The 27,556-nt window shown below is 24.8% G+C and overlaps 7 protein-coding genes and 1 long non-coding RNA gene across 13 annotated transcripts; 4 read left to right on the top strand and 4 right to left on the bottom strand.

Annotated features, from left to right (window-relative positions):
- Window positions 1–294: 294 nt before the first annotated feature.
- Window positions 295–5,849, bottom strand: LOC122715197 (toll-like receptor 6). The gene is made up of 5 exons (XM_043937176.1): window positions 5,711–5,849; window positions 3,694–4,985; window positions 2,392–2,410; window positions 768–2,263; window positions 295–687 (listed from the first exon to the last, which is right to left on the bottom strand). Exons 1-4 carry the CDS (start codon window positions 5,711–5,713, stop codon window positions 776–778), a joined length of 2,802 nt encoding a protein of 933 aa, XP_043793111.1. The 5' UTR covers window positions 5,714–5,849; the 3' UTR covers window positions 295–687; window positions 768–775.
- A 3,593-nt stretch (window positions 5,850–9,442) lies between these two features.
- Window positions 9,443–13,321, bottom strand: LOC122715065 (polyribonucleotide nucleotidyltransferase 1, mitochondrial). Of its 2 annotated transcripts, XM_043936980.1 has the most exons (9): window positions 13,173–13,227; window positions 12,563–13,038; window positions 12,127–12,484; window positions 11,852–12,025; window positions 11,566–11,759; window positions 11,325–11,488; window positions 10,926–11,237; window positions 10,460–10,841; window positions 9,443–9,618 (listed from the first exon to the last, which is right to left on the bottom strand). In XM_043936980.1, the coding sequence occupies exons 2-9, from the start codon at window positions 12,954–12,956 to the stop codon at window positions 9,593–9,595; spliced, it is 2,004 nt and encodes a 667-aa protein (XP_043792915.1). In that variant the 5' UTR covers window positions 12,957–13,038; window positions 13,173–13,227; the 3' UTR covers window positions 9,443–9,592. The 2 variants fall into 2 exon arrangements, with proteins under 2 accessions (XP_043792915.1, XP_043792914.1); XM_043936979.1 differs by having other exon boundaries at window positions 12,127–13,038; window positions 13,173–13,321.
- Window positions 13,322–13,668: 347 nt separating this feature from the next.
- On the top strand, window positions 13,669–14,837 carry LOC122714875 (complex I intermediate-associated protein 30, mitochondrial). Of its 2 annotated transcripts, XM_043936617.1 has the most exons (3): window positions 13,669–14,012; window positions 14,091–14,196; window positions 14,286–14,837. In XM_043936617.1, the coding sequence occupies exons 1-3, from the start codon at window positions 13,850–13,852 to the stop codon at window positions 14,806–14,808; spliced, it is 792 nt and encodes a 263-aa protein (XP_043792552.1). In that variant the 5' UTR covers window positions 13,669–13,849; the 3' UTR covers window positions 14,809–14,837. The 2 variants fall into 2 exon arrangements, with proteins under 2 accessions (XP_043792552.1, XP_043792550.1); XM_043936615.1 differs by having other exon boundaries at window positions 13,671–14,196.
- Window positions 14,830–15,965, bottom strand: LOC122714876 (probable cardiolipin synthase (CMP-forming)). The gene is made up of 3 exons (XM_043936618.1): window positions 15,633–15,965; window positions 15,304–15,561; window positions 14,830–15,232 (listed from the first exon to the last, which is right to left on the bottom strand). The coding sequence occupies exons 1-3, from the start codon at window positions 15,963–15,965 to the stop codon at window positions 14,966–14,968; spliced, it is 858 nt and encodes a 285-aa protein (XP_043792553.1). The 3' UTR covers window positions 14,830–14,965.
- On the top strand, window positions 15,090–15,612 carry LOC122714877. The gene is made up of 2 exons (XR_006346731.1): window positions 15,090–15,311; window positions 15,387–15,612. It is a non-coding gene; the product is annotated as an uncharacterized LOC122714877 (long non-coding RNA).
- A 1,472-nt stretch (window positions 15,966–17,437) lies between the features above and the next one.
- On the top strand, window positions 17,438–21,252 carry LOC122715355 (synaptotagmin-14). The gene is made up of 8 exons (XM_043937489.1): window positions 17,438–17,720; window positions 18,868–19,056; window positions 19,228–19,359; window positions 19,438–19,496; window positions 19,857–20,027; window positions 20,099–20,419; window positions 20,539–20,922; window positions 21,040–21,252. The coding sequence occupies exons 1-8, from the start codon at window positions 17,687–17,689 to the stop codon at window positions 21,250–21,252; spliced, it is 1,503 nt and encodes a 500-aa protein (XP_043793424.1). The 5' UTR covers window positions 17,438–17,686.
- Window positions 21,253–24,010: 2,758 nt separating this feature from the next.
- LOC122715356 (pre-mRNA-splicing factor ISY1 homolog) lies at window positions 24,011–25,017 on the bottom strand. The gene is made up of 4 exons (XM_043937490.1): window positions 24,964–25,017; window positions 24,880–24,902; window positions 24,458–24,776; window positions 24,011–24,388 (listed from the first exon to the last, which is right to left on the bottom strand). Exons 1-4 carry the CDS (start codon window positions 24,964–24,966, stop codon window positions 24,020–24,022), a joined length of 714 nt encoding a protein of 237 aa, XP_043793425.1. The 5' UTR covers window positions 24,967–25,017; the 3' UTR covers window positions 24,011–24,019.
- A 791-nt stretch (window positions 25,018–25,808) lies between these two features.
- On the top strand, window positions 25,809–27,475 carry LOC122714729 (probable phospholipid hydroperoxide glutathione peroxidase). 4 transcript variants are annotated; one of them, XM_043936347.1, is made up of 4 exons: window positions 25,809–25,875; window positions 25,952–26,095; window positions 26,230–26,256; window positions 26,622–27,473. In XM_043936347.1, the coding sequence occupies exons 3-4, from the start codon at window positions 26,250–26,252 to the stop codon at window positions 27,218–27,220; spliced, it is 606 nt and encodes a 201-aa protein (XP_043792282.1). In that variant the 5' UTR covers window positions 25,809–25,875; window positions 25,952–26,095; window positions 26,230–26,249; the 3' UTR covers window positions 27,221–27,473. The 4 variants fall into 4 exon arrangements, with proteins under 4 accessions (XP_043792282.1, XP_043792284.1, XP_043792280.1 ...); XM_043936348.1 differs by having other exon boundaries at window positions 25,865–25,884; XM_043936349.1 differs by having other exon boundaries at window positions 25,817–25,992; window positions 26,622–27,475.
- Window positions 27,476–27,556: the final 81 nt, after the last annotated feature.

The raw sequence follows: 27,556 nt of genomic DNA, 5'->3' as shown, positions 1-27,556 counted from the left end.
AATTAATTTAATATAAAAATTTTCCAAATTAAAAAAACTGAAATTTAAAACTTAATATTTAAAATAAAAATTGATTAAATTTAAAAAAATGTATAATATAAATTTATGCATCATACATAAAAAAAATATTTAACATGTCATTTAATTTGAATTGAATTTCTTTTATCTTTAATGATATATAAAAAAATTTTATAAAAATTTTAAGTACAAAATGGATAAAATAAATATATATATATATATATATATATGATTAATGATAATATATTGATGACTTTTTTTATTTTATTGTTTCATTCTATGCTTCACATAATAAAAAAATTAAGATTAGTGATAGTTTGAATTGTTAGTAGCAAAATTGGTATTATTTCGATGCGCGTGTGTTAATGATCAATTAGTATTAATAAAAATGACAAAAATAATAAAAAAAATAATAAAAGAAAAGATTAAAACAAAGCTGTACAAAAGCAAGTTGAATATAAGCATATTGAAAAAATTACAAATACATGAAAATCTAAAAATAGCGATGAGCGTTCTTCTAGATTTTTTATTGGCAGTATATATCACTAAATATAATGTCTGCATTTTCTTTCTTTTCCAAAAATAATTCATTTCCAAATATTGGTCGACTTTTCAATTTATGGTAAGAAGGATCGTTTCTCATCGAAAAACGAAAAAGACGTAAAAGTTCTGAAAAAGCATATTTTAATATAAATAAGATAAAATAATGAAAAAAAAAAAATAAAAAATAAATTAAAGCAAAATCTTACCATTGAGATTAGTAAATTTCATTGCTTTCATTGCTCAAAGAATCATCTTCTTCGATGCTTGTAACATGCTTTTTTAACGTTTCAGCAATTTCTATATCACAATTCTTCAATTCTTTTTCTTCTTTCACGTATATCATTGAATCGTTAAATCTTAAAGACAAAAACGGATTTTCTTCAAGATGTAGTTCGCGTAATGTTCTCAATTGCAAGGTAAATAGCTCGTCGATATTCGTTATGCTATTATTCTTCAGCAAAAGAATTTCGAGAAATTGTGTCCTTTGAATCAACATTATCGGAAGTTTATTGATAAAATTGTTCGAAAGATCCAGCCTCTGCAACGTTTGCAATTTATCGAAATTATTGTTGATATTCAAGATATGATTATTGGACAAATCTAGCGATTGAATGAACGTCGTGAAACAGAAGCTGTCGCTGGTTATTTCCACGATTCGATTATGGCTCAAATCTACGTTTCTTACCGAATGTAACGCGCATATATTCGGAACGGAAATAAATCGATTGTGGCTCATTCGAAGTTCCAACAGGGATTCTAAGCCTATAAAAATATTCTCTGGAAGCGATTCTATCTCGTTTCTGGATAGATCCAACGAGACAAGATTCGTCGTGTATCTAAACGCGTTCTCCGTAACAGTCTTGATACAGTTATCGGACACGTTCAGATTCAACAATTTTCTCATCCCTTCTAACGACAAGGAGGAATGCTGTTTGCAATTTATACTGCACAATTCCTTGATCTTATTGCTACTTAACAATAAATTTTCAATATTGTATAAATTTTTTTTTATATTCGAGAACGAATTATTATGTAAATTCAGATAAGAGACGGTTTCCGGTAAATTCATGATAAAATCGATCGATTCCATATTATTTCCCGATAGATCCAACGACCTCAAAGAGGGTGCGAAATTTTTTAACGAGATATTCAAATTAGAAATTCTGTTGTTTTTTAAGGACAAACGTTCCAATCTCGGTAATGGATGGAATATTTTATTTATAACAGTGTCAGTTCCATTATACTTGTTGTTATTTATAATCAAATCCCGCAAATTATCGTGCTGATTGAACCATAGCATTTTATTAATGGAAATGTTGTTGTTATTCAAGCTTAGAATATTCAATTTGGTCAACGAATCGAATGCTTTAATAGAGATTTCCGTGATCTCGTTGTCGTCGAGATACAACTCCTTTATTTCTTTACTCTTAACGAAAAAGTCGCCAATTGTTTTTATACCAATACGCTCAAAATGTAGTATCGAATTTGATTTACATTCCTCGTATTGTATTATGGGTTCACATTTTTTACACGGAGCAATCGACATTATTGGTGGTACATTGGTATGAGAAAATGCGAGTCGATTATTGTCACCATACGGATAATTGTTGTCACTATATAACCGATATTGTCCGCCATGTACCAATTTCAAACGAAAAAGAATCACGCCGAGTAACACTAGCCACGATCTCACGAACAACATCTGTAAATATAAATTTAAAAGATATAAAGGATATAATGAAAATGTAAATTGAATAAAATCACATAAAATCGATCTTTTTTTTCTTCTTCTTCTTCTTCTTTTCCGTATTTTACGAAAGTTAAACTTACTTTAAGGATCGTAAGGGATCTTTTCGTCCGTCGTGAAACACAGTTTTTTACTTCAACATGTATCGAACACCTTCTGTTGCAAACTGCTTCATCTATCTTCTTATAATACAGTGATAATCCTTGCGAAATTTAACACTGTAATGATCTCAGGAGTGTAACCTAGCGAGGATTACCCTGCAGTTCCAATTAATCGCACAATATAATTTTTTTCTTTCTAATAGACATATTTGTTTCTAAATAACATTGTAAACATGGGGATGTTTACAAAATTATAAAAAAAATGAAGTATACATTTATTTGAACGAACGAATTCAATGATCCTTTTAAAATATGTATTAAATTTATACATATCCAAGCAAATTTCTTTTCGTATTATGATACATGTTTATTTTTTCTTTTGATCTTCTATGTACACAAATATATAGATATTTTCTTTCTCATTGAAAAAGAAAATGTACAGGGTGAATAAGGGTTATTCGTTCGCTACTTCGCTATATCGAATAATTGCTGAGGTATATATATCATTCTGCAAAACTTATCTTTCCTCGCTCACGTTACAAAGTTAGAAACACTGTGGCATAATGATAACTTCTGTTTCTGTTCAAGATAAAACTAAATTACACAGTGAAAAATTCAAACGTACGAAAATCAAATCCGAATGTTTCTGACGACACTTTTAAATAAATAAAAAAAACAGTTTTTTCGCCATGAATTATAAAAAATATATGTGTGTGAATGCGCATAGACATATAATATATTCGTCAGGAAAAATATTCGCATTCGAAAATATTCGAAGTATAAATCGAAAAGATTTCCTTCAAATGTTACGTTAATTTGAACTTATGCTTTATAAAAAATGAAATATTTTTCGATTAAAATCATTTTGAATGTTTTCAAAAAATTATTATATTTCTCAATATTATTTTGTTATTATTTGCTAATAATTTTTAATCTTTATCTAACGAAATAAAATTTTTAATTCTTAGAAACAAATTCTATACTTATGAAAAGATATCGTTCGCGTATATTTGATATGAAAATAATTCTTAATATTATTTTCTTTATAAAAAAAATTTTTTGAAACATAATTTTTTACACGATAAGAAAGGAAAAATGAATATTATAAACATTATCGTAAACTGAAATTGTAACATTTTATTTTTATCTAATAACAATTAATAATAATGAATAATGACAGTTTAACAATAATGATAAGCGAGAAATTAAACATACAAATGTGACAATCGAAATACATTTAATCCTTTAGATTTTATTTATCTCGTATGTGATAATATTCAAAGCAAATATACGGTACAGTTTTGTGGTATAATTTTTAATATATTTAAATCTATCGACATGATATCATTATTTTTTATATAAAGTTTTTGTAAAGTAAATAATGAATTCAACATCATATCTTCTATTTTTAAAAAATAATTTGACTCTAAGTTGAGATATTTCAACATTGACAAGTTTTTATCCCAAGCAAACGGTAATGATTGTAATTTATTTTCTGATAAGTCTAAAAATTCTAATTCTGTAAACTCGAAAAACGCTTTTTTATCGATGTTATATATTTGATTTCCTCGTAGACTTAACATTTTTAAAGATTTTGTTACATTTATATCTTTTACATTGGTAATTATATTGTAAGCCAATGATAATTTTTTAAGATTATTTAAAAAAGTTAAATTTGGAAATTTTACAAATTCATTTTTACTTAAAATCAAATTTTCTAAAGATAATATATATTCAAACATATTCTTCTCTGTAAAATGACATTTATTTTCAGAGAAATCTAATGTCATTAACGATGGAATGTTGAGTTTAGGAAAATTTTTTGTAGTATTTGATAATGAGAGAATTTTTAGATTTTTTGTATATTTTGGATTGAACGAGAGATCATAAAGAGGATTATTATCCAAATATAATTCTTCCACATTTCTAAAATCATATCCAATTAATTGATTGATCAAATTATTTTCTAAATGGATATTTTTCGCATACGGAAATATCGTGCTTATATTATTATTTATATATTGTAAATTAGAATCGGATAAATAAATATTATTTATTCTCGGAAATGATACTATTATTGAAGTTAAAATATCATTTTTGAAATTTTTCCAAGATAACGTTTTCAAATTTGGAAATCGCCCTTTTATTTTGACTGGTAAAAAGATTTCATCGTTTCTATTACTTTCTAAATTCTTTTGATAATCGAGAATTAATATTTTTAAATTATCATGTTTCATTTCAAGATTATTAGGCAAAATTTTATTCCGTGCTAGATCAAGACACTGTAAATTTGGAATTTCATAAAATATATCGCTAGGAACTATATTTATTTCATTATTTTCTAATGAAATTGCCTGTATTGTTTTACTTTTAATTAATTCTGTTGGTATACTATTTAAATTTAATCCTTTTAAATTTACAATTTCCTCTTGAGAACATGTTACAAAAGATTGTTTATCAAGTATTATTTTGTCTAAATTTTCTTTTATAATATTTGGATCCCAAGATATTTTGGGGCTGCATTTACTTTTTACAATGGCCAATATCAAGATAAATAAAACAGTTTTATGTTGAATCTGAAAAAATGGAAAATAGTTATAATAACAACAGATAAGAATATATTACATTGTTATATATTTTGAATTACATATCAAAACGTGTTGATAATTAAAAAAATAAAAATGTAAATTAATATTATTATTTATATTTAATTATTAATTTTTTAATTATTAATTTCATAAATCTTGAAAACAATAAGTCGAAATAGAATTAAAAATTAATTGCTTGATACATACCATGTTAAACTAATAGATCAATTACTAACAAATATATCTTATTAGTAACTAAAAACCAGTTATAAACAGATTAAAAATGTACTCTATACAGTTGCTCAAGTATTTATACTCAAAATGTAGTTCCTATCTCTTAAATTATATGCATAATTTTTCATGAAGATTGATAAGTTGCAACAAAACATACTTTATTTACATTACCATGAATCAATTCCATTTATATATTCTAAGAATATCTATAATACTTATTTATCTCTCATTTGATTGTAAATGAATACCATGAAAGCATTAATTTGATTGAACATACACGTTGCGCTAGAATAATCGTATCTTTTTAATCTAAGCAAAAAATATATACAAAATGCAAAGCACATATATATTTAAAAGCTAAATTAATATGATTTTTTTAGCATACTTTTTTTGCATATTTATCTAAGTATGTATCTCATGTAATAATGTAAATTAGATATAAATTAGTGCCCTTCACAAAATTAAAAAATCGAGATTACCATCTAATTGATGACTGCCATGATGGAATTGAATATTCAGAAGTTTAATATTCAGTTAATAATAAATTTGTATTCGTTTCGGTTGACATAGAAGATATGCATGATGATCCGTTAACTTCTGAACCAATCTTTAAATAAATTGTCATAGTTTTTGGTACTATTTTCAATATACTTGACATATTAATAGATTGAATAGGATTGCGTTCCAAATATAATTGTTGTATGGGCAAAGTAGAACTATAAATCACCATTTCTAAAGAAATGAATTTATTCCCTGATAGATTTAAATATCGAAGCTCCTTCATAAATTCACACCAATTTTTTGGCAAAAAACTTAAATAATTATCATCAAGATATAACTCCTCCAATAGCTTTTGAGTTTCAAATGTGTCCACATTGATGCTTGAAATCATATTCCTGCTTATGTGTAATTTTCTTAAATTCGGCACGTTGATGAAAGAGCTATTTGTTAGGTATCTTAATTTATTACAATTTAACGAGAGTGTAGTTATATATAAAGGTATTGAAATCGGAACATTTTCGAATGAATTATTATCTAATATAAGAGTCTCTAAAAATTTCAAAGGTTGAAATATATCGAAATTAAAAATCAAAGAAATATTACGAAGATTTAAATATCGAAGATTGGGCACATATTGAAATGTATTATTGTGGAAAAAACTGATTTGATTGTTCGCCAATGATAAATTCTCCAACATATACAATCCATTCAAATTAATATCGTTTCCTATTCTGCTGATTTTATTATTATCTAAGATTAACGACAATAGATTACTTAATCCTTCGAATGAGAATTCGGAAATTCCATTATTGCTTAAATTAAGATACATTAATGTATTAGATAAAATATTATGCAGGGAAGTTTGCTGAATCATATTCCCTGAAATATATAAATGTGTCAATTTTGGGAATGGATTATACAATTCACTATTTAATGTATAGATATTTGCATATTCTAAATCCAAATATCGAAGTTCAGGATATACATTTCTTATTATTATTTTTCTATCTTCTATCAAATTTGAAATTTTTTTTTGATAACCGAAACGTAATATTTCCACATTTGAAAGATTAAAAGAAAAAAAGTTTGCTGGATAAATATTATTTTCTCGGAGATCAAGATATTTTAAATTTGGCATGTTATCAAAGGTTTCTTCTTTAATCATAACAATGCCTTTTATATCAATACATCTTACAGCAGGAGAAGCAATAAAATATTTATCTATTGTTATTAAAGAAGGAAATCTTAGTATCAAAGTTTTATTTGCACAGATATCTGATGCATTCATAGATATATCGTAATCATTTGAAATAATGTTTCCATGTATAATTAATGACGAAAAAGTTAAGACTATCACGAAGGTAATTAATAATTTCATGATTCCAAGATTTCTGAAAATAAAATATAAATTTTCTATTATTATTATAAATTATCTATTATTATTTTTAAAAAATTATTTGTTAATCAATGAATAAAACAATATGAAAAAAAATATAAAAAATAGAAAAAAATAGAAAAAATTATATAGTAATATCATATATTAACTTTATAATATTTTAGTCTGGATGTTAAAATAAAAAATTTCGATATTTTTTTAAAAGTAAATCCCCATATAAAAATACAGACAAAAAGAAATCTGATATTATTGAGATAGTAGTATCATCTTTTACTATATTTCACAAAACTTTTAATATTTTTTAATTTAATTTAAACTGTTATCTTTTTTAAATTAAAAATTTTTTAAATTAAAAATTCATCTCTTTTTATTTTATTTTATTTCTATTATTATTTTATTAAACTTTAAGCTACTAAAGGATAATTATTTGTCAATTGTTAATTTATATTTAAATTTTGCGTATGATATGTGTTAATAATAAAAAAAATCGATAAAACTACTATAAAATAATTTTCAATTAAAATCGATATGGCCCTATCTTATATCTTAATTAATATAATTAATCAATTTAATGTCTATATTATTTATATTTTCAAATAATAAATAAATCAAGTTAAAAAATGTAGATTGCTAAAAATATATTAAAACACAAAGTATCACTTAAAATCAATCTCTTATAAAAAAACTTTCTCGTGCATAATATTTTGTTCGCACTTTTTAAAATAATTTAAAAATATAAAAATATTCAAGAATGATTTTAATTTAATTATGTATCGCAAATTCTTTTTTAGAAGAGATTCTCTTCTTCTTTCTTATAAAATTAAATTATACATTATATATTTGTTATTTAATGAATTTTAATGAAATTATATTTATTACTAATGAATAGCAAAACTATTATTTCGAACTACTTTTTGATTGATTATTTATTGATTGATTATATTGAAACTACTTTTTTTTTGATTACATGTTTATATGTTTAATATAAAAAATAATAATAAAATTTTTATGTATCAGTCTATATGAAAGATAATTTTCACATTTATAAAAATTGATATCTTTCCATTAAAAGATGTTTACATAATTTTAATAATCGTTGATTCGAATAAAATTAAATAATACATACGTATTAGCATCAAAATGTTTAAGAACATTTATATAAATATAAATGTTAAATAATAAATATAATTTATTTTATTCACTATATTATATATTTTATTTTATTCACTTTATATATAATCGAAACATAACACTTTCTTTATATTAACTTCCTGCACTTTTCTTATTAAATAATTAAATAAAATTGAATAACAAAACTTTATATATATAAAGTTATCTTTTTAATGCGCGAACAATATCAATTAATAGATAATTGATATTGTATATCTCTGATATGATTTTTCAAAAAAGAAAAAAAATTAAAAAAATTGAAATGAAGATTTTTAAAAAGATAATAAATTAAATTGATCATTAAATTTATTTATCATTATTTATCTATTATTTTCTAACTTATTTATCATTTAATAGGAGGACAAATCATATAAATCTAATTAATTGGTTTTTTCTTTTATGGAATTTATTTAATGAATTATATTATCATATGTATGTATTGATTATATTAGATTATAAAAATTATAATAGATTATAAAGTATTGTGATAATTATTTTAAGCTATTTATAGATTATATATATATATATATTTATATATAAGTTATATAAGCGATATATATATAGATAAATGTATACATAGACATATATCTTTTCAGAACTTCGAAATCATTCTTTTTCTCTTTTTAATGTAAAATTGAATAAAATGTTTTTCATTTTAGATTTATAAAGAAGTTATTCTCTTATTAATTTTTTTTTCTTCTTTTCATGAAAGAATTATTTATTATTTATTAATTATTTTAATGAAAGATGAATTTTGAATCAAGATAAATGAAAAAAATAGACAACAAAATGAGTTTTTTTGACTAGATAAAAAGTTTCTTAGAACAATATTCTTCATTTGATATTTGGTGGCTCTTATAATGAGATTTTTATCATTTCCATTAAATAATTTCAATAATTGTGATATTTTTTACGAGTACATTAAGAAACTACATCATTCGATATTCCCGAATATAAAAAAAATAAGATTTATTTTAAATAATTTTAAATTTAATTGTTATTAAAAAACAGTAAGAATTATAAAGTGCTTATATTTCTTTAATAACGACGATACAAAAGTCATAATACGAAAATATTAAATATCACGATAAAAGTGAAATTTAAGAACTCAAACATATTATCATGAATGAAAAAAACATTTTGAAAAAACTTTCTTACATTTTATTTAACAATAGATTTTTTATTTTACAAAAAAATTCAGTCCTTTTTTGCATTTTTATTGGACGTCTTTTCCAAATTAGATGTATTTTTTTTAATATCATGTTGATTAATCACCTGTGATGGATTTTCGTATTTATGTTTTATGTGCGTCCAAAGTCTCTGTAGAAAAGATAATAAATATTTGATAATTAAAAATTTATAATTTAAAATTTATACAGGAATTACAACAAATATTTGAAAAAATAAATAAATTATAATGCAAATTATATTATCATATTGTAAAATTTATTTATTTAAAAATAACTTTAACGTAAACTCTTTTTAAACAAACAAACATATTACTTTAGTATATATTTAATTTCAAATTTCATTTAAAAAAAAAATAGTTTCGAATACGATATAATTAAAAGATTAATAGCATACTCCTTTGTTTATCCATTCAAAAATATTTTCACAAGCGTGATCATAAGCTCTTTCAAAAAATACAGATGCGATAACGATACTAAGAACAAAACTAGATGTCCGTTTAAAAATATAGCGATAAATGAAACGTGAAATCATTTCTAATATTTTGATTTTAAATCACTTTTAATAGATATATTTGAATATATTAATTAGACGATCTAACTTGAAACGAGCTACATATCTGTTGGTTGATGTTATATTCATAATAATCATCAATTATTGAATTATTAAATTTGTATATTATTTTAGATTAAAAAATTTAATAAAGATTTGAAAAAGCTTTATTCTGAATAAAAAAACGTGAATCGTCAAATTGAATTAGAAATATTTTAATATAATTTCATTATATAAACGATATTTAATATTACGTAAGAAAATATTATTTAAATCATTTAATAAAAATTAATATTACGAGTAAAAATTTTAATAAAATAATTAATTATATTTTATGAAATTATTATTATTAATATACAATTATTATATTTGTCTTTTAAAAAAAATATAAAAACTATTTATAATGATTTTTTCTGCTAACCTTTAGTAACATCGAAATTCTGTTGCATAATTGGAATTTGCAATACTTTTCGAGATAATCTAATTCGTCCATTTACCGGATCTCGTCCAAAATATTTTACTTTTATTTCATCTCCAATATTCAATCCAAGTACACTAGGATGATGAATTTTACGTTGATCTAATTGTGAATTAGGTAATAAAGTTGGTATCATAGCCGGATATAATGTAACCATAACTCCAATTTCACGAATTTCAGTTATTTTTGCTGTATAAATGTCACCAAATGTCAATGTGGGTTCCGTTTCTGTTTCCAAAATTTTATTTATCATATATTTCGCTTCATCCATTGCATTTTGATTAGGCGCAAATATAGAAAATGCTGTATCATTTAGCGAATATATCTACAAAAAAAAAAAAAAATAAATGCTAAGTAATTTTTATAAATTCACTAAATTAATCAATTTCTATTTTTTCTTTGAATTTACATTAACTCCAGTTTCATGCAATATCTTTTTTATATTTGATCCTCCAATTCCAAGAAATTTTCCTCTTTGATGCACTGGTATTTCTATAGTATCAAGTACAGGTTTATTCGTTTTTTTATCATTTGCTGGAGAAGATATTACTGCATTCATAATATTAATAATTCGATTTTTTGCTGAATGTGCATTTTGAATAGTTTTCATTATCACTTTTAAAGGAATTCCCGGTATTTTTACATCAGCTTGGAAAGCAGTAAATCCTTTCTTTGTACCTGCAATTTTGAAATCCATGTCTCCAAGATGATCTTCTATACCCTGATTATATAGGAAATCAAGAATTAATCTTTTTATATTATGAATTATATATAATTATATATCAATAATAATAAAATAAATTATTACAGATATGTCAGTTAAAATTTTATAATTGTTTTCTTTTAAATCAGCATTATCAGTACTATTGCAGACTAATCCCATAGCTACACCAGCTACAGGAGATAATATTGGCACACCTGCATTCATTAATGCTAAACTACCACCACAAATAGAAGCCATAGAAGATGAACCTTTATATAAAATAAGAAAAAATATTTAAATTTACATGTATACAAATAAGATTTATTTCCATATTTATATTACTTACCATTTGATTCTAATACTTCACTTGTTAATCTTATAGCAAATGGATAATCTTGAGGTATAACTGGTTGCAATCCTTTTTCTGCTAATGCTCCATGACCAATTTCTCTACGATCCATTCCGATAATTTTACCTGTTTCATTTACAGCATATGGAGGAAATTCATAATGTAGAAAAAAATTTTTCTCTTTTATACCACTGCAAATTGTAAAAAAATAATATTTACTTATTTATATATTCATTTCCAAATTTATATTTGTGAATATTAATAAATAAAGTACTTAGTCTACCTAGAAAACATTGAAATAGTATCTAATTTAAGAGAACTTTCTATACTATCAAGAGTTACTGTACATAAAACTTGAGTTTGTCCTCTTTGAAATAAAGCAGAACCATGAAGAGGTTGAAATAAATCAACCTGACAACTTATATCTCTTAATTCATTTATTTCACGACCATCACATCTAAAATTATTTAAGTCTTTATAACTTTTCATTAATTTTAATTTCAGTTTCAATTAAATTTAAAAATAAATAAAATACAATATTTTTTAATAAAAAAATACCTTTTATCTGTTTCAAATATTAAAGATCTGAAAATTTCTTTAGAAATATTGCTAAAAATTTTTAAAGCATTTTCAATAAATTTTGAATCATGATTTTTTATACTTTCTAACATTCTATCTCTCAAATTAAAAATAGCATTGTCTCGCGAAATTTTATCATGAGAATGACAATTAAAAATTTCACGTAATTCATCTGACACAAATTCTCTTACAAATTTTTCCACATCATTGGTTGATTCATCATCACTGACAATATTCAATTTAGGTTTGCCAATTTGTTTTTGTAATTCTGATATAGAGTGTATAATTGTTTGACATTCTTTAGTACCTAATTTTATTGCTTTTCGAAGTTCTGGTTCTAAAATATCATTTGCTGATCCTTCTATCATAACAATTAAATTTTTTGATATACATGATAAAATAAGATTTAATTTACTTTGTTGAAGTTCACGTTTTGAAGGATTAATTATATATGTATTGTCAATTAAACCAATTCTTACAGCTGCTACAGGTCCATTCCATGGAATATCCGAAATGCTTAAAGCTGCAGATGCAGCATTGATAGATAATATATCTGGATTATTAATTCCATCAATAGCTAATAAATTACATACTATCTGTGTTTCATATGAATATTTTGGTTGAAATAGGGGACGTAACGATCTATCTATTATTCTACTAATAAGAATTTCATGATCTGTAAAACCTAATTCTCTACGAAGAAAATTTGTTGGTATACGGCCTATTGCAGCCGCTTTTTGCCTATAATTTACAGTTAATGGAATTATAGAATTATTAGATAATACATTTTTTCTAACTACAGTTGTCATAATTGATGTATCGCCAATCGTAGCAAGAACACTTCCATTTGTAAATCGTGCATATTTCCCAGTTGATAATTTAATTTCCGACCTAAAGAAATATTTGAAATAAAAAATAATAAATATAAAGTAAAAATAATTAAATAATACATAACAATTTATTCACATTATACATTTTTATTATTATAAATATTTATGACTTAGGTTAAAAAATAATATTCTTACCCATTAGATAACTTTATATTTATATTCTCTTCAGTATTACTTGATATAAATTTAATGTGACATGTATTTTCAATTTTATTATGATTTTTCAATCGCAAAAAAATGAAATTTCTATTATTTAATAACCTATAATATCTAAATAGCATCATTTTCGTACTAATTTCATTTCAACATATTCATAGTTGCCATCATTTACAAAGAAAAAATCCTATTATAAATTTTTTATTAAGTATTGTAAAAATATATACATAAAGATTAAATTATATTTTATTTTATTAATGAATATCAATTTTTTCTTATTTATAAGTATTATTAAATTATATTATTATTATATTAAATATATATTTTTAAGATTGATTTATATTGCACTTTGTAGTTTTAGTATGTCAAAATAATTAAGAAAATTAAAAAAAAAATTCAATATGTGTAACTATTAAAAAGAATAATAATGAAAAAAACTAAAATATAATATATTAAAATATAATATAACTAAAATATAAAAATCTTTAATCAAATTTAAAATTATGTTTATATTATAATTTTTATACAAATTATATTGTAATCTAATCACAGTGATCGAATTTTTCGTATGCAATACATTGTAACATGATCAATAAAGTTATAATATCAGTCAAAAAAAAGTTATAATTTATAATTTAATCGTGTGAAAAAAAAATATGGAAAAAAGTATTTTTCGTTTATTAAAATCATATTTTAAAAATTCTTTAACCATTAAAAGATTTTATAAAGAGTATAAATCAGATCAACCGGTATACGATAGAAGAGTAGAGGATGATTTTAAAAATCTCAGTTTTTTTCAAAAAATAGAAAAAGTATATTGTACATATAGAGATGAATGTAAATTATTTATACATGAAACATTGCAGAAATATTCAATATATCCAAATAAATTTACAGTAAATGAAATTGATATTGTATGGAAATTTGATGGATCTCAAAAGTCGCTGGATCAATGGATTGTAAATTCTGACAGTGATTATGGACATGGTTATTCAAGTGCTAAGTAACTACATAATATTTTATATGCTATTACATTTTGAAAAAATGTAAGTAAATTAGTATTAAAAAAATGCTTTTTTTGTTATTTTTTAGATTAGAATTGTCATCTCATGGTTATGGAATATTTCACGGTATATTAAATACCACTCCAGTAAAAGATGGCAAAACAACAGATAGTGGTTACTGCAATATCACTACAGTTCCAAAATTTAAATCTTTTTATCGAATAGATAAATATGATTGGATTGAGTATAATGAAATTGTATTACGAATTAGAGGAGATGGTAGAACTTATATGTTAAATATCTTACAAAAAAACCTAAAATTTAATGAAGTTAATAATTATATTTATCATTATTTTATGTATACAAGAGGTGGTCCATATTGGCAAATAGTTAGAATTCCTTTTTCAAAATTTGTGATTTGTAACAAAGGACAAATTAATGAAAATCAATATCCTTTAGTTAATAATACTGTTACAAATTTTGGTATTACAATTGCTGATAAAATATCAGGTCCTTTTAAATTAGAAATTGATTATATTGGAGTTTGTTATAATACAAATATTTCTGAAAATTTTGCATATGAAACGTATGAAGTAAATAGAAATGAATAATAATATTTTTTTTTACCAGATAATTATAAAGTAGGAATAATTTTTTTTATTAATTTTATTTATGTAGTAAATATAGAGTAAATACTTAAATATTTAAATAAAGTAAATAATAAATTTATATACATTAATTTATTGTTGTAATCATTAACATATATGCTTAAAAAGATGTTTTTGATGAAGTTTTTTTTCTTAAAAATTTATATGTATTTTTTGATATTAAATAACTTAAACCTCCTGCTAATGTCGTTAATGCTGTTATGTAACAGGAAGCTATTAAAATTGGATGATTTACAAAATGAAATACAGGTGCAGCCAATGTTCCAGCAACAAAAGATAATTGAATAGCAGTATTGATTTTACTTATGGATGTTGGAGCTAATTGTGCTGTTGCATATGTAGGATTAAAATATCTTGCAAAAGTTTTCTGAAATATATTTTATAAATAAACAATCACTTATACAAATACTTATATATAATTTAGTAATATATACATACTGGAGAAGGTAAAGATTTATATCTTATGTATGAAGCGGCAGATATCAAGACAATATCTCGTGTAATAACAAGACACGTTAAAGGAATAGGAACCAATCCTACCCAGGCCAAAGATAGGAATAGTGTACCTACAAGTAATTTATCTGCAACTGGATCTAGAAAAGTACCAAGTTTAGAAGCTTGTGATGACCATGTACGTGCAATCCATCCATCAGCTAGGTCACTAAATCCTGCAAATACTAATAACCACAATGCTATCTGTAACAAACAAATCATAAATATCAAAAATAATAAACATATATTCACATATTTATATATTCACATTTTACCTGATAATCTTGTGATAAAATTAAATAACTTAAGTATGGTGATGTTAAAATTCGACCCATACAAAGAAAATTTGGCACTGTCCAAATATTTTCTTTCTCAATAATTATTTCTACTTTCCGTTTAGTCTGTTTGATACCTTGAAGCATTGTTCTTGAAACATTATGTTTTTTTCTACTAATATTTTCCTTTTTAATATAATTTTTATGATGATTAGTAATTCCAGTAGAATATATTTTTGCATGATAAATTAAATATTGTTTCAAATATTTTTCCAACCAATATTTATTTAAGATTGTAGATTGTTTCAAACATAATATTCTAAATTGATTCATAATTGTTTATTCCTAAGATAATTATATAGATTTAATGGAAAAAAAGATATTATAAATATTAAGATCACAATATGTTTATTTATATTTTATTAAAAAATGTAAGTACATAATATACAAGTATGAATAAATTTATATTATATTAATAAATATTTTAATAATAATAATATTATATAATATTATTTCTAATAAAATTATTTAAGAACAAGTTGTTAAATTAAAAGTTAATATAAAACTAATATTAAATTAAAAATATTAAAATTAAAATTGTTAATAAAGAAATAAAATGAAATACATCATATATACATATATTAAAACATTTTATAATAAATTTTATAGTAAAAAATTTATTGAATTAATATATAAAAAAGAAATTTTATTTTCGAGGTTATGTTATTGAATAATATAAAACTTACCTATCAAGTTAAATTTGTTATACTTTAATATGTACCGAAGAAAAATTAAAACTATTGTTTTTCAAAAAATTAAAAAAAAATTAATTATGTGATTAATCCTATCATATTTAATCATAATTTTTCTATTTCAAAGTCAAGTTAGTCTTGAACGAGTTAAATAATATTCATATTGGTTAACTAAAATTAATTTCATTAATAAATTGTTGTATTACAGTCTTATATTAATTCTAATTCAATTAATAATATATCTATTAAAAAGTCAATGTGCCAGTTATTTAAAATACATAATAACAAAAGGGTGAAAAAAATAATTTCGTGAAGTGTTTCTATTTTCTTAATAGACAAATTCTTATATGTTTATAATATATTGATTATTGATGATGAGAACCATCATTATTTTTTAATATTTACACTCAAATAATTCATATATTAAAATATAATAACTATAGACAGTATTTATTATATAAGATATAATAAGATATAATTTATATTTCTTTATAATGCTTTAAATTTTTTAAATTAATTTTACAATTTAATTATTAAATGATGCAGTATTTATTATCAGTTTATAATTATCAGTATATAATTATCAATTTCTTAATCAGTTTACTTTTTAAATAGCCTATATGAATTTAATCGTATATTACGATATGATTCTGATATGATTACGATATGATTACGATATGATTAAAAATATAATAAAAATATAATAAAAATATTTATTTAATAATTGAAGGATGAGAGATATATATTAAAAGAAGTAAAATAAAAAAAAATTTATTTCATTCAAAATTCTTTTATTTAAGATATATTATTCAATATAGTATTCAATAATATAAATTCAATATAGTATTTTTTTTTTTAAATAAATAGAACATAATATATTTTTTTAACTAAAAAATAGTATAAGTTAAATGTAATAATTATTGATAAATGTATTGATAATGTTATAATTAAATATATAATATAAAAAAACTACAAACTTCATACTAAAGAAATTATCTCAAAATGAGAATCCCTGTTGAAAGAAATTTTCGTTATAAGAATGTGTGCCCGCGAAACGCATGCGTATAACTGGTCGAAGTATTGCAGGCGCACGACTCGACAAGCAACAGAGTGCTGTGTACATCTCCGCCTACGTATTATTATTTGCCTGTCTCATAACCACGCTTTTTGTTGATCGTGATCAACCACGAATTTTAAGCAGTTTCGAATCATACAAATAATGAATTCATCATTTGTAAAAGACGTACTGTGGCTTGTTGACAAAACGACGTAAGAAGGCTTTAATGCAATACAAAGGCAAGCATGATTCTGGCAGGATCAGACCATTTTCTGGCGGGTAAGTCCACTATCTTCTATTTATTATTTACTTCTTTCCGAATTTAATTGTTCAAATGTAAACTTTTATAATGAGATGTTAACCTCAAAATATTGATGATTGTAGAAAGAAATTAAATAAGTAGTATTCACTCACGATAGAGTTAGCAAATTAAGTGAAATGTTCGTTCCCTTTTATATCCTTTTCGTTATGTCTTTCTTAGTTAAATATATACATGCATTATATATTGCATGTTTCTAATAGATTTAAATTTTAATACATTTAATTTTTAATAAAAATTAATCTTAACTATGGTATAGCAACTATCTTTTAATATACTGTTAGATTCTGACAATAGAAAATGTTCCACATATGTAGAATATGTATATCGTTCGCTTTGATTAATCGAAAATGATTCGAATGTGAATGTATGCCACGACTTCCGCATTGCGCAAATTAAGATTATTTCAAAATTCACTGTCTTGAATAATATTTTATTATTATTTATTTGCTTTTTTTTCATGAAAGAAAATCAAATGATAATTTTAATAGTATATGGAAATCGAAAATGATAATTTGGAAAACAATTTTTTAACAAATCTATATAAGTTATTAATAAATAGCATAAATATATATAATTTTTTAATATTCATTCCTTTTAATGACGAGTTCTGATATTTTCGACAAAAATTACTAGAATCAATAAATTTTGTAAGATCTCGATATCGCGAATCATATTCACTATTTAATATAGAGCAGTGGTTGCATGATAAGTGAAGCGATAGTTAATTATTCCAGGTCATTACGACGTAATGTGTCGCTGCTGTTATAACGCGTTCGATACATCGACTACACGTACAACCGCCGGTCGGGAGAAAGATTTAATCGGTGTATGGGTGAACGCCTTTCTCCGTAGTCAATAAATAACTTTTGCTTTGAACGTGCTCTTTTTAATCATGTTTTTTACATCTATGAAATCTTCCTTCCGGTCCATATCATCATTCTTCTTTCAATGCATTCTTCTTTATGTTTGTTTTTTTTTTCACTTCTCGTTTTTTTAATTTATTTTCATGATTTTTATGATCGATCGATTTGTCGGACGATAAATAATTTACACAACCAATAATTTATATCAACTAATTTTTCTCACAAATCGATCAATTTACAGTACCGGTAGAAGCGACAGCATTTTTGGGTGCTGTTGCTGGTTTTGTGGTTCTTCTGTTGGCTCTTTTCCTGTACCTATCACGCAAATGGTGCTTTACTCCGCCGTCCACGACTACACTTTTCGGCGGCGTTTGCGTGCCTCTTTGCGAATCTAATAATGGCTCGACTTCTCAAATTACAAAGAACATAGGTAGGTTAATGCATGATTGATCCTATGCTTTTAATGTTAAAATTTTTTGGAAAATATAACAATCAGAATAGACGCAATGATCCCAGTCCTTTCAAATAGATCGTTATCAGCTACTTTGTACCTGAAATTAAAGTGAACATTGGGTTTAATATTCGATTTGAAAATGAATAGGAAAGGCATTTTCCTATTCGGATCCAGAGACTAGTTCCGATTCGGAAGAAGATGTCCGCCGATTGAATTCTCATTCTCATCCACCGCCGGATACTTTAACTATCCAAGCAGAGGATGGACCGACTATCCTGGGTTAGTTTCCATTTTTTTCTATTTTTTCTCTTTTATTTATTTTGTTCATTCCTAATTGACTATATATCAATGTTTTAGATGCTGGCACCACTTCTAGCAGTTGCACAGAAGAACACTCGTCCAATGATCAACAACAAGTGAGTGAAAAAAGACATGTTTTAATTATGTGCGTTCGAATTTCATTTTTTTGATCTGCCTAGTTGCCATACAAATAATTAATCGGAATTTCCCGGATATCCTTCCAGATATCTTATCACGCAATATTTTAACCACATAAAATCTTATCATTTTTTGATGATTTATTTGTTTATATTAGTTCAATGCCTAAAATTTATTATTAATATATTTTCCAAATAAATAATTTTTAAATAAGAAAGAAAAAATATAATAAAAAAATTTAATAAATTTTTTAATTTATTTAATGTTTATTATTTGTAATAATTTATTTATTGTTTATTATTGATTTCTATGAAGCAATAATTTTGTTTGACACACAGTGCGTGGTAGAAGTGGGAGCTTCCGGTCTTGACAGTAGAGAACAAGAAGTAGAAGTGGAGCAAAATGGTTCAACTACTAACGATGTTATTACAACAATGGGTACTATCACCGAAGAAGTGGGTAGCTTGGAAGTCGCTTTTCTATATGATGCACCGATGCGCGAGATGACAGTTTGTATTAGTTAATTTCATTTATAAAATTCATTCATAATTTGATAGCTGATAAATTTGTATTTTCATAGGTTCATGTATTGCAAGGCCGAAATTATCCTGAAGGTATAGGCGGCAGTCAAGTTCGACTAGTATTATTACCATCGAAGAAACAACGACGCAAAACTCGGGTGCGTCAGGGTACATCTCCACAATACATGGAGAGTTTTTTACTTCCACGAGTAAATCCGGAGGATGTAAATGCCATGGGTGTACGCTTAAGAGTATATTTATGGGGCGGAAGAATGCGTAGAGAAAGATTGTTAGGCGAAGCAAGAGTCTCTTTCGATCAAATTAATCTTCAGCTTGAAACTACACTTTGGTTAACGCTACAACCTCCACCTTTTTCTTCGGTAAAATATTTATATAATTGTCATATTTATATTATTTATACATATTAGTTATATGTATTTTATTTATTCATAAATTCTAAACAAAATAATATATTAATAAAATAAATGTAATCTTTAAGGTACAAGATTGGGGAACAACTAGTAGTTTGACTCGCAGCGATTCGACAGGATCACAACAATCAGTTCAATCATATGCATCACCTACTGCACGTGTGCCAACTTATGCATCGCATACTATACCTCCTTATGGGAGTAGTATGAAGGGTGGAAGTGTAGCGGAGATTTTAATAGGTTTGGCTTATAATGGAACGACTGGACGTTTATCGGTAGAGATAATCAAAGGATCTCATTTTCGTGGTGGTGGTGGGAATGACACGAAACCACCTGATACATATGTTAAGCTTGCTCTTGTGGATAGTAATGGTCATGAAATGGAACGATCAAAAACTGGTTTGAAACGTGCTCAGCCGAATCCTCTTTATAAAGAAACATTTATATTTCAAGTATGTTTTGCTAATTATTGCTATATTGAATAATTAAATAAAAAAATTTAAGCATATTTTTTTCTTTTCTATAAATTAATTTAATCCAATTATAATTTAATCTAATATTTTGTTTAGGTTGCACTATTCCAACTTGGAGATGTAACACTCTTTTTATCGGTTTATAATCGACGAAGAGGTGGAATGGGAAGAAAAGGAAGAGAAATGATTGGTTGGCTCAGTTTGGGATTAAACAGTTCCGGTTCGGAGGAGCTTCAACATTGGAATGATATGCGTGCAGCAAGGCAACCGACGCAAGTTCAACGTTGGCATTCGTTGCTACGTCCTTGAAATATACGATCACGAAAGAATTTTTATTACAAAACAACATTCCATGTTAACGATAACGATATGGTTTGATCAATGGAACACAGTACAGATTACGGTTACTCTTGTACACCGTGATACATGACTGATCGTGTAGCAAAGCAACTGAATTTTTCAAGATGAATGCGGCTGCGCTCTATTGGATGCCGTTTGTACTGCCCGAACAGAACAAAGAAGTCAATATATTGATCTGTTGATCCTGTGAATCAGAGCTGTCATAATTTAGCATGTGGTAACTCTGAGTTCAAAACTCTATCGATGTACCAAGTACATTCCTTTTTGATACGCTGGACGGAGTTGAGGGTGTTTCCAACATACATATTACGTATGTATATTACATATACAAACAGAGAAAGAACGCGACGCGTATACTATTCATACTCTTACACATATTTACTTACATATACGCACAATACATTTCAATTACACGCGCATACAAATATGCAAACATACATTTCATCGGTCCCAAAAGTCGAATGTATATATTACCAGATGGACCGCAAAACTGACTTCGATTCGATATGTGCCTGAGCCAACCTTAATCGTTTATTTTTTACTTTGTGCCTTTCACCCTTTTTAGGCCGCGTGTCCATCGACGGAGAATCGTCGTGGGATACCCAGCCAAGTCGAGAGCCCATTATGAACCGCGATCCTCTAGTCGTTCTCCTTTGGACGAGTTAAATTAAACTAACGTAACTTTTCCTCTCTCGACTCCGCGATATTTTCAACGGAATATTCGATTTACAGTGCTTATTTGTTCGATACATTCGATACTACGAATCTTGGCGTTTTGATCACATGGTTCGAGAATGGATTGATATGCAAAAAGAATTAATACCTTGTTGCATTTGTTTGATTTTCGATTATTACTCTTTGTGTGAAATAGAAACTATTATTCTTTGTGTGAAATAGAAAACAATTCCTAAATAAATAAATAGATTATATTAATTTCTTATATATTTATGTCTATTTATTTTTTTTCTATCTAATATTCTTCGTACATGTATATATTTATTTAATATTGGATAATACTAAAAGAAAGTTACATACAACAATAATTTTCCAAGTTATTTGATATCAATCAATCAATATATGTACTAACAGTTATATGTATATTTATAGTTATATATAAGCGCTACATTATGAATATTTCGTATATGCAAGATATCGGTTAATCAATTAATAGGATCGAAGGATAGTTAATCGATGGAATAAAAAGAACGTATTACGAAGACATATTCACAATTCAACGACGCACAATAAACTCATAAAACACCTTATAAATTCAGATGTGATCGTAGAATTAATATTACTAATAAATTAGTAATATACATTATTGTGAGTACGATAGATTACGTAGAAATGTTTTTTTCACGTATTTGTATTAGTGGGAATTGGTTACTGATGAAACGGGCGACTGATTAATGAATAAAAAATATCAGATACTATGAATAGTTTAATGCTTGACTTTTTCAAGCTTTATATAATATTTAGGTGATTACCAATGATTAATCCATGCTCGAACTATTCTCTCGTTTACGTATTTAGATAATGTATAACGCGATTGCAAGGACTCAGAAGTTTTTTTGATACAAATATAAGTAAATAATTATGAATTTTCTCTATAAAACGTGCAAAAGTTCTTTTTACAATGCTTTCCTTGAAAAAATACTTTTAAGGCTTTCAAATTTAGCATAATCATCAATAATCGATAATATTGTAGTAATGAGTGTTTATTGATATTGTCTAACTTTTAATCTTTTTAGAAAGCAAGAAAAAAATAATGGAAGAAAAGAATATATAATAAAGTGCGATTGAATTATTCAAGTTTCTACTTTGAATAAAGTTTTAAGCGTACTGAAATTTTAGCTAGCTATTATTAGGATACTTTTTCACTTCTGAGTCCTGGTAAAATAAATCGTATATTGTACAGTCTGTTTATAAACAACACGATGTTGAAGATGAGAAATTTGAGAAAAATAGAAAGAGCATATTCGGTTTCTCGTCACGGATGAAACAAATGTAACGATAAAAACAGAATGTTTTCGAAATATTTATGATGATAATTAATGAGTAAGGCTTTTTCAGGGTGATTTCTATGCCTTTGATTGTTCCCGATTTGTTACGATATAGTTGTAATTGCATCGAACTATTTTAAAACAAATGACTGGCTTTTGCGAGATGATTCAATGATGATGAAATGCAGAATGCTTGATTAAAGATATTTAAAATATCGATTAGACAAAAAGAGTGTATGAAGTTCAATTTTATTTATCTAATTATTAATGTTCTATGAGCATGAATGTATGGAATGAAAAGATACTCGTGATATTACAATCTTGTTGTCTGGTGTTTTATTCTATTGTGTCGCTTTCTCGAGTGTTCGGTGCTTATAATGTCAATAAAAAAAAAAATAAAATAAATAAAAAAAATAAAAAAAAATAATAAAAATAAAAAATTCAAGAATCGCGAGGATTATAAACAGACTAATGTTGAATTTTTATCTATATTTTATCTACAGCACTCTATCTCGATAAGTATTAATTGAAGTTTGAACGTCTACTGCACAAAATAATTACCTTAATCAATGTTATTACTTATAAATTAATAATAATTATTATTATATCTGTCGCGTTTTATAAAAATGTACTCTAATACAATTAAACAAATAAACTTATAAATAATTGTTACATGAAAATATGAATACATTAAAAACTAAGAATAAAACCTATCAAAGTACATATTTCTCTAATAGTTCTTGTTTTTTTCTTGCAAGTAATGCTTCCTGAATATCTTGTTGCGATGGTATTGCTTTTTGAGCAGTTGTTTCGATTTCTTCTTCGATCTCTGATTCTTTTTTATTTTGTGCTAGCCATTCTTGTACTGCTTTTTCTCGTGCTTCCTGTTCAGCTTTTTGTTCTAAAGGTAATAAAATTCCATCATCATCATCTCTGTAACCGTAATAATCGGCATCAATATCTTTCATTAATTCGGCGCGTGTTTTACGGGGCGGAGGTGGTGGTTCTTGCTCAAATAATTCTCTGACACCTGGTAATTCTTTTGCTGCTCCAAAATATTTGTAACCACGGTTTCCAGGTACCTAAATGTTATAATTAGTTAGTTTTTATCAAAGATAAATTCAATATATTAAAATAGAAATATATTATACCTCACGACCTTCATGATCTAACATACGTGGTCCTACTCTAGAATAATCAGGCCCACCTAATTCCTTGATTTGAGCTTCCCAATGTCGTTTTTCTCGTAATAATTTATTGATTTCATCATTTAAATCTCGAATACGAAATTCTCCTAAACCTGCATTTTGTATTTGTGCAACTTTTTTTGCAATTTCTCTAATTATTTGCATTCTCCATTTTTCTGCTTTTCGCAAATCTCTGCATTCAGATGCTAAATATGGTCTTCTTTCTTGTTCTTTCCTAGCTCCTTCATTGCTTTGTGCAGCTCTCCATCGAGCAAGAGTGGTCCTGTTAAAAGATGTATATTTAAATAAATATGTAAAAAAAAAATGTATTTTATAAAAATTTTATTGAAAAAAATATTTTTTTTTTTCAATAAAAACATACTTACATAGCTTTTTCTGCATTTCGTGCCTAAAAAAGACAAATAAATATAATAAAAAAATATAATTAATTTTATATATATAAAACTTACCATTTTTTTTACAAATTATTTAATACTAAATAACAATATTCAGTAAAATGTAACAATATTCACTGTCTTTTTAATATTCACATATATACAATTTATGAAATATTTGCAATTTCAAATAATATTATTATTTAAATGTTTTATTATATATTGTAAATATAAAATCTTATATTATTTTGTAATCTATGATAAATAAATAACATAATTTATAGGTTATGATTTTGTTGTATTATAAAGGTTATGTTGTTATATATGATGAGAACATCACGTGTATGTAAAGTTCTGTAGTGTCCATAAGAATCAACAAAAATGAATAATAAAATTCTAATACTGAATGACATAAGTAATTTATATATATATGTGTGTGTGTGTGTGTGTGTGTGTGTGTGTGTGTGTGTGCGTATGTATATGTATATTTAAATCATAACATACAAAAACACATAAAATTTATATAATAAAAACAAATAGTAGAAGAAAGACAGAGATAGAAAAAAAATATGAAAATCAACGCCATCTCTAGAGTAATACAAATTAAATACATAAAAAAAAGACAGAAAATAGTAAGAGAATGATAAAAATAAGATAAAAATTGATCATTAGCGTCATCTTTTAAATTTTAAATATATAATTTCAAAGAATTGTATTTTTAAATGCATTCGAGAGATGACGCTGATTTTCAATTCTTTTAATTTTACTATATGCTGCCTTTCAAAGATAATACTGGCGATCAATTCTTATCAATTCCTAATTCTATCTTTTTCATATTTTTTGTTCTTTTTTATTTCATTTACGACACTCTGAAGATGGCGCTGATTCCCATGTTTTTTTTCCTATCTTTTTCTTTCTCTCATTATTCGCTCGATTATTTTGTATTTCGTCTATAATTCAGTAAACCGCATGCATTGTCGACCGATGGTATACTTAGTAAATATATTTTGTGGTATGTGAATATAGAATAAAATTTAGTTGTTTTATTTTGTGAGCATTCCAGAATCCTCGATGTCATAGATTCAAGGCCAAAAGTGGACAAAGGTTAGTGTGTTTCGATCTTAAAAATTCTAGACAAAGAAAAGAGCAACGTATTTGCGTTTGACGAATTGAAACGTACAGACGTTTGTGCTTCGTAAGTGAAAAGGTAATATATTATATTTTCATTTGTTTTTTTTTAATATTTTCTAAATAATATAATATAATAAATATTAATAAATATTATAATAAATATATAATACAATAAAAAATTAATAAAAATATTATTGATTAAAATTTCAGGATAATAATATTCATTCAAAATGCAGAGTAAGTAGTTTTAATAATATTTTAATAAACATTTAATAAATATTTTAACTACAAATAATATTGAAAATTAATCTTTTAGTCATAATTTTATGATGTGCAATTAAATAATAAATATTTAATTTATAATAGTATTAGCATTGTTTGGTGATAGCTAACAATATAAAAACTTTTTTGTTAATTCTTTTTTATGCTTTTCTTTTGTCTCTTTTTTCTTTCTTTTTTTATTTTTTAAATCAATTTTGACTTTAATTTTTTCAAATATTAATCATAATATTACAAAGAAATATTTTAATAGTAAAGTATACATCATTTAATAAATACATGAATATTTAATAAGTTATAATTTATAATTTTTTCTTTTATAGAATTGATATTTTTAACAGTTCTCTTCTTTTGTGGAGTCATAGCTGAAAATTGTGAAGATAATAATAAAAAAGAAGAATGTGCTTTAGCACCTTTAGATCAAGACAAAAATTGGAAATCAGCTTCTACCATTTATGATTTTCATGCTAAAGATATTCATGGGAATGACGTGTCATTGAATAAATATCATGGACACGTTTGTATAATTGTTAATGTTGCTAGTAATTGTGGACTTACAGATACAAATTACAGAGAACTTGTACAATTATATGAAAAATATAATGGAAAAGAAGGTTTAAGAATTTTGGCATTTCCATCAAATGAGTTTGGCGGTCAAGAACCAGGAACCTCTGCAGAAATTTTAGAGTTTGTCAAAAAATATAATGTTACTTTTGACTTATTTGAAAAAATTAATGTTAATGGAGATAATGCACATCCATTATGGAAATGGTTAAAGACACAAGCAAATGGATTCATAACTGATGATATTAAATGGAATTTTAGTAAATTTATTATTAACAAAGAAGGAAAAGTTGTTTCTCGATTTGCACCAACTATTGATCCTTTGCAAATGGAATCTGAGTTGAAGAAATATTTTTAATTGCGTTTACAATATTTTATTTGCTTGATTCAGTTTTAATCACCTGTAATACTCTTATTATATATTAATTGTTAGATTATTTTTAAGATTGTTATAAGAATGAATTTTTAATATCTTTGCTGTTATGTCTTCTTTACTTTATATGAACAGAATTTAAAATTAAGAATTTAAAATTATTTTCTATATAATGAAATTTTGATTGAAAGTTAAAAGATTATATACAAAATATATGATTATATAAGAAATAAATATTTCTGTTCATAATTTACAAACAGTTTTATTTATTTTATATTTTAACATTTCTATATTAGAACTTATTTGTTTTATATAAATATA

Source organism: Apis laboriosa, unplaced genomic scaffold (assembly GCF_014066325.1).
Source record: "Apis laboriosa isolate Shangri-la unplaced genomic scaffold, ASM1406632v1 scaffold34_cov151, whole genome shotgun sequence".
Lineage (NCBI taxonomy): Eukaryota > Metazoa > Arthropoda > Insecta > Hymenoptera > Apidae > Apis > Apis laboriosa.
Note: the sequence above shows the minus strand (reverse complement) of the source record. Positions and strands in the feature narration are given on the sequence as shown.